The 7,208-nt window shown below is 41.1% G+C and overlaps 1 protein-coding gene across 1 annotated transcript; it reads left to right on the plus strand.

Moving 5' to 3' along the window:
- Nucleotides 1-400: 400 nt before the first annotated feature.
- Nucleotides 401-6,925, plus strand: tex261 (testis expressed 261). Its single transcript, XM_026162319.2, has 6 exons — nt 401-647; nt 4,472-4,551; nt 4,664-4,817; nt 5,899-5,966; nt 6,074-6,176; nt 6,408-6,925. Exons 1-6 carry the CDS (start codon nt 578-580, stop codon nt 6,521-6,523), a joined length of 591 nt encoding a protein of 196 aa, XP_026018104.1. The 5' UTR covers nt 401-577; the 3' UTR covers nt 6,524-6,925.
- The last annotated feature ends 283 nt before the right edge of the window (nt 6,926-7,208 follow it).

Raw genomic sequence — 7,208 nt, forward strand, 5'->3', positions numbered from 1 at the left:
GGCGCATTTAATGGCATATTTGTTTGTTTTTGACCATGCCAGTACAATTTATCACGATTTTGACCTTTATTAAATAGTAGATGTAGTAATTGTTATTTAGAAAGAAATACTTTTTGACTTGATTTCTTAAAGATTGACTTGAACATTTTTACAAAAATTTTGACTTACTGTATTTTCTTTCACATTTCTAAATTTTTGTGTATTTTTGTGGTTGGCACAAATAGATTTACATGGTGAAATTTAACATATTATCATTAAAATATCTTTGGACATTTGGAGAGGGTGTACCCGGAGACCCCCGTCCCACAAACACACACATAGAGGCACCACCCTTTGTATTTTTTTTATTATTAACCTAAAAAACATTATTCCTCTGGCGTTGCATTACTCCTCCCACCACAGGTGGGGCTGTAACTAAACAAGTCAGTCCTTCCGGGCTCTGAGGCCTGGCTTTACGTCTCTCCTCAGCTCGTACTGAAACACCAGGGGGAGGAACTTTGACCAGCGCTAGTTAGCTACCAGCTAGCTGCTCTCTCTATTATTTTCTTATTTTGTGTGCTGTTGCATATGCAGAGCAATGTGGTTTATTTATTTACTGAGCTGGCTGTCGCTGCTCATCCAGATATCCTTCGTCACGTTAGCAATAGGTAAGTGCTTGCTGAAATCCCCCTGCAGCTGTTAGCCTAGGTAGCTCATATTTGCCTGCCAATGCTAGCGGATCAAGTCAGCAGATTAAGGTGCGCTAGCGAGTGATAACTGAGCTCCGCTTTGCCAACAGCTATCGACTTAAAACGCAGTAATAAAATATGCATGTAAGCCGTGTTAGTGAACGAAGCAGAGTCCTGAAAGCTACCTACTGGCGTCTGGGCTAGTTAGCTTTAAAGGACAGGAAGTTAAGAGGAAGAGAATTGATTGAAAAAAAAGATATTAGATATTTTGTAATGACTACCTTTTAAATGTTAACAGACAATCTTTATTAGGTAAATGTTCAAATTTTCTTTTTTTTGGGGGGGGGGGGGCAGTAGAATCACTTTCTCTTTGTCTTTAACTCCTAATCGATACTAACTGATCAGCCGATTCAGCAGCACAGAGTTCGGCCTCTTTTTGTAATCTGGTGTGAAGACCGACTCCAACTGCAGGATTCATGCTAATCTAACGTGAAGGCTTTAAATTACGCTCATGTATTTCTGTTTACATCAGAGAGGAGGATGTTAGCGCAGGAGAGGAGCAGCCTACATGTACGAAACTTTTAATGAAGGCTTGGCCCAAAGCCAGAGGTCCGTCCATGTAGACTTTTACCTGGCCACGTAACACCTACTGCATGACACGCTCAGTCATGTGACCTGACCTGTCAGCAGATGAGAAAATAAAACAGCAAATATTCATGACGTATATCGTTTTCATTTTCAATGAGACAACTCATGACATGAGTTATCTCTTTGTGTCCTCATTTTTTTATAGATCAAATCAAATCACTTTTATTGTCACATCACATGTGCAGGTACATTGGTACAGCACATGTGAGTGAAATTCTTGTGTGCGAGCTTCACAAGCAACAGAGTTGTGCAAAATACAATAATGTAAACAAGCAAAATACAAGAATGGCTACTAGGGGTGGGTTTTTATAATCAATTCATCGATTAAAATCGATTCTGGCTTGGATAACGTAAAATCGATTCATTAAAATCCTGAATCGATTTTTTAATATAAATTTATTTTGTCCGAAATGCCAGAATCTCAGGTGACATCTCACAAAATTTCAAGAACCACCAAACAGTAAATGAGAGCAGGTACAGGGATTCTGCACATAGACTTAAACACACAGCGCGACCCGCGGATCAGGATCAGTTAGATGTCGCCTTTCTCACAGTCGGGGCTGAAAGCCGACAGCTCGCTGATCCGGGTCCGCGCTTTGTGTTCACGCCCTTTATGCGCTGATTCTAAAGCTGTTAGTTTGATCTCTCTCCAAACAATATTGACCGAACCAGCAGCAAAAGAAGATCCAAACGCTTCACATAAACATCGTCATGAATTCACTCTTTTACTGTTTTGCTTCCATCGCGATGCGCAGCTCTCTCTCTCCCTCCCCCCCTCTCTCTCTCTCGAACAGTTTCGCTTTCTTCATTATTCGCTTGCTTGTTACACAAGTCTACTGTTGCTTACAGGCTGTCGGCCGCTGTTTTTTTCCCTTTTACATTCTTCCGAAAAGAAAACCTCATTTCTGCTGTTCAATACTGAACAAATTTAAACTTTTTAAAATTATTCAAAATGCAAAATGCTTAGCCGTGTCTCTAATAAAACCGCTGTAACGTCAGAGGTAATGTTCATTAATTAATGGTTTTCTTTCGTTTTTGATGTACTGCAGAATATTTTTATAAAATCCCAGGCCAGGAAAATCACCTTCATGTTTTTCTGTGTTTTATCCTCAGCTACTTTGACACAAAGGCATCTGCTGTGATGCTCACAGCTTGGATAAAGTCTTGCGAGTGTCAGCGTCCTTTTTATAGATACAAAAATATGTAAATGTACTGATCTGAATTATATTTCTGACTGTCAAAATTTCCCAGATTTAAATCGAATTGAATCGAATCGAATTAAATCGAATCGTGGATCGAATCGATTCGGGACCTTGTGAATCGGAATTGAATCGATTCTAGAAATCAGTGACGATACCCAGCCCTAATGGCTACATCTGAAACTAATAAATATATGTACAATATATAATAGTATATGCATTTCTGGATGTGTATACTAAATATTTTTCTACGTGTGTGTGTGTGTGTACACATATTTTACAAATTAAATAGAGTAAACAATAAATAAAATATATAAAAATATACAGAGTAAGACATGTGCAAAACAGTGGCATTACTGTACAGTGTGGAGTGCATAATGTTAAAGTTCCAGTAGTGAAGCTGAGGTGTCTATGACGTGTTCATCAGTCTGATGGCCTGATGGAAGAAGCTGTCTCTCAGTCTGCTGGTACGGGACCGGATGCTGCAGAGCCTCCTTCCTGATGGAAGCAGTCTGAACAGTTTATGGCTGGGGTGACTGGAGTCCTTGATGATCCTCCCCGCTTTCCTCAGGCACCGCTTCCTGTAGATGTCTTGGAGGGAGGGAAGCTCACCTCCAATTATCCGTTCAGAGCACCGCACTACTCGCTGGAGAGCTTTGCAGTTGTAGGCGGTGCTGTTGCCGTACCAGGTGGTGATGCATCCAGTGAGGATGCTCTCAATGGCACAGCGATAGAAGGTCCTGAGGATGCGGGGGCTCATGCCGAATCTTTTCAATCTCCTGAGAAAGAAGAGGCGCTGTTGCGCCTTCTTCACTGTTTTGTTTATGTGTACTGACCACGTAAGATCCTCAGCCAGATGTACCCCAAGGAAGTGGAAGCTGCTCACTCTCTCCACAGCAGCGCCGTTGATGGTGATGGGGGTGTGTACTTCTCTGCACCTCCGGAAGTCCACTATCAACTCCTTTGTCTTTGCGACGTTGAGGGTGAGATGGTTGTCTTGACACCAGTGGGTCAGGGCGCTGACCTCCTCCCTGTAAGCCGTCTCATCACCGTTGGTGATAAGACCCACCACTGTAGTGTCGTCCGCAAACTTCACAATGATGTTGGAGTTGTATAGATCAAGGCCAGCGTACGCCAAGCTTAACTGCTTATTAAGTGTTCATTCGTTTTAGAATTATTTGTTTTAATATTTTTGGACAAGTAACAGTGTTTGTTATTACTGTTTAAGGACTATAGTTTGAGTAAGTTTAATTGTGTGTGCAAGCTGCAAACACATGGCCTTCAACACACAAAGCCATTACTCATAACTCAGATGCTTATTCTGATTAATAACGCATAACTTCTTTTAAAAAAAATCATACTTTAGCCAATAGTAGTTATAGAAAGCTGTTATATTTAGTGAAAGAAGTACAGACATGTTTTATGTCTTGGCTTCTCCCTCACAGGTAGTATCCAGTTCACACATATTGACGAGTCTGATCAATTTACTGTCTGTTTGGCCTTCCTTCCACATGAGCTCAGTAACTGTGGGTCGTGTCAGTGTTGCTCAAATGAACCTACATTATTTGGTCCGTCTTTGTTGCTCTGCCACGGCTGTTCACAGGAGCTAGGTATTGAATGTCGATAAAGCCTTTGCAACAAATCTTGAAAAATGTCACATACTCAGTTTGCCTTCAGTAAATTTTAGCTGCTCAGGTGTTGAATCCTTTCTCCTCGTGGCTCCAAAACCTAAACTGTACCACCTGCTTTCCCTAAATTTGTATGTAAATGTTTTATTTATTTCTTTTTTTAAGCAGAATGATTTGCAGCAAAAGCGACAGAACAAATTTAGCAGTCTATAAAAAACAAAAAACAAAAACAACCCTAAAAGTAACTGTGTCTTACTCTTTTATTCACACTGACGCCCCTCCCCAAGTCTTCTTCTTTGGTTGCTCATTACCTTTCATTTTCTCTCAGCTGCTGGCCTCTACTACCTGGCTGAACTAATAGAAGAGTACACAGTAGCCACCAGCCGAATAATAAAGTACATGATACTGGTGAGTATTTGGGTGTGACTTAATGATGAGATTGTCTTTAGGTACTTGTTTTAATGATGTGCTGTACATGCAGGTCAACAGTGGTTTTTACGATTTCTGTGGATGTGTCCAGTTCTCTACAGGGGTGCTGGTATGCCTCTATATGTTCGAAGGCTTTCCAATGTTGATGGTGGGAGTCGGTCTCTTCACAAACCTGGTTTATTTCGGACTCCTGCAGACCTTCCCTTACATACTTCTGAGCTCCCCAAACTTCATCCTCTCCTGTGGTAAGTGTAACACACATTTGCCTTGAATTATTTGGTAAAACTAAGCAAATACAATCTGAAAAGGGGGGAAAAGTTAACAAATCAATAAGGATGCTATCTGCTATTAACACTGATCAGCCTGAACTGCTTTAACTGTGTTTTATTGATCATATCATTACCAACCAATATTACACTGGAAAGCCTTGAGTTCTGGTAGTGGCCTCCACTGGCAGGAAAATGTGCTTCACTGCACAGCAAACAAAACAAACAGCCTGAGGTTTTGTTCACAGGGTTGCACTATAAAGCCAGATTAATGGCTTGGTGAGCTGTGTCAAGCTTAAAGAAAAGGTTTTTGTGTCAGAAAAGCGGCTCTCTTTTTCTTGGTTAAATCACCATGGTAACTCATGCGAAATACTGATTCTTGGTTGGAGCAAAATCATGTTCAATTTCAGATTTAAAAATCACCTGGAAGCGCCGCATTTTTACTGTTTCTTTAATTTAGAGCTCGTTTTAAGTGCATTAAAGATTCTCTGTATGATTTAAATAATTAAATTGTTAAGCTGTGCTTTTTATCATCATCATTATCATCTACTAATGTCTCTGACTGGAGTAGGTGTCACTCACAGGGATCATTTTGTGCTGATGAAGAGTCACATGACCTGTGAAATGCTCCTTTATAAGTGAGTGCTGAGGGCCTGAAGCAAGCTTAACAGGAGTTTTTATAGCTGCCATTTGTGATAACTGTTGTTGAGCCAGCTAAAGGAAAGAAAGCCTGGTTTTGTTAAACTTCTTGTATAGTACACCCCTCTGGCATCCAGACTCCCCAGATCCAAATCAAATGAAACATATGCAGCATATCCTGAAACAAGCCCAATCCACTTTAACTTTCCACTACCAACAGCCCCGTGCCAGGGCAGGTCAGAGCTGTTTTGGTGAAACAGTATTTTGCAGGAGGTTTTAATATTTTGGCCTGGTTGTTGTGTGCACATCTAGAAGGATAGATTCATTTTCCTTTAGTCCTAATATGGACTTCTTACACATTAAACTGTGAGTCAAATGACAGCGTTTGTCAGTGTAATGAGTGTAAATTTTCTCGCTGCAGTGTTGGTGGTGGTGAACCATTACATGGCCTTCCAGTACTTTGCACAAGAGTATTACCCATTCTCAGAGGTAATGTAATCTCAGATTCACAATACTGTGTACAGTTTTGGATATAGATCTTTTTATATTTCTCTTTCTTGTATAATCATGTGCCATTTATGCTCAACTGGACATAGGTGCTTGCCTACTTCACCATCTGCCTGTGGGTGATCCCCTTTGCCTTCTTTGTGTCGCTGTCAGCAGGAGAAAATGTTCTCCCGTCCACCATGCAGCAAGGAGGTAAGTCTCAATGCTGCCATTGCTTTTAACAGACTTTGCTCATCAGCCCGGCTAGCTCAGTCGGGTTCGAGCCCCACGTTGGGCGCGTTCTTTTTTGCACTTGCTCTTAGTTTCTGAAGTACATTGTAAGTTTTTAAAACCTGTTTCCTGCCTTCTATGTGTCAGTGCAGTCAGAAAACTCATGTTTTAAATGACATTTCCTGTTTCCCCCTCCCCCTTTTTTTTTTTTAGATGATGTAGTATCTAATTACTTCACCAAGGGCAAACGGGGGAAGAGGTCTGGGATCCTCCTGGTGTTCTCTTTCCTGAAGGAGGCAGTGCTGCCCAGCCGACAGAAAATGTACTGAGGGCTTGAGAGTCTGGGGCGCTGCCTCAGGGGTCAGTGGGGATGTGCGAGTACGTGTTGAAGATCAAAGGGGAAGCAGGAAGGACAGTGGAAATTGTTTCTGGATGGGACTAAAACGACACTGTGGCCAAATGGGGAAGAAAGGCATGTTAAGAAATAAATAACTTAAAAAAAAAGGACGGACCAATGAACAGATCAGAGCTTCCTGCTGGACGAGCCCGGCGAGTTTACCCAGGCCACGTCTGTCTGTCTTTGTCTTTCTGTCTGTACTGACTGCCAGTAACACCCACCAGAGACCTCGTTGTGGGGATCCTATGTGTAGCGTGATGCTTTCATGTCAAGTTGGACTCATTTTTTTAAAGCTTTAGTAATAAAATATCTACATGTGGGGTTTAAAAAATAACAACCAGAGATAAATACTTGTTTTTCCTTTCTGTCGTACGTGTGTCAAAGGCCTCACACTTCATCTGATTCCATACACGGAGTAGTGTTAAAAATAAGAAGAAATTCTGATGAAGAGGATTTCTTAGATATGAGACAGATCAGAGGTACTTTATGATTCATTCCTGCACTCCAAACTTGGATTTTGGTTTTAAAAAAATGGCATATTAGTTGCTACAGGTCGCCAAACAAACATTTTAATTAGATTACTGGAAATGAAGAAGGACAAACTGTGGAGAAGTCCT

The sequence above is a fragment of the Astatotilapia calliptera genome, chromosome 3, assembly GCF_964374335.1.
Source record: "Astatotilapia calliptera chromosome 3, fAstCal68.1, whole genome shotgun sequence".
Lineage (NCBI taxonomy): Eukaryota > Metazoa > Chordata > Actinopteri > Cichliformes > Cichlidae > Astatotilapia > Astatotilapia calliptera.

Excerpts from the sequence above, each read along its gene's own strand:
- tex261 (XM_026162319.2), top strand. The coding sequence starts at position 578 with ATGTGGTTTATTTATTTACTGAGCTGGCTGTCGCTGCTCATCCAGATA. Across the intron at positions 648-4,471 it reads CTTCGTCACGTTAGCAATAG|CTGCTGGCCTCTACTACCTG; the intron begins GTAAGTGCTTGC and ends ATTTTCTCTCAG. Across the intron at positions 5,967-6,073 it reads AGTATTACCCATTCTCAGAG|GTGCTTGCCTACTTCACCAT; the intron begins GTAATGTAATCT and ends AACTGGACATAG.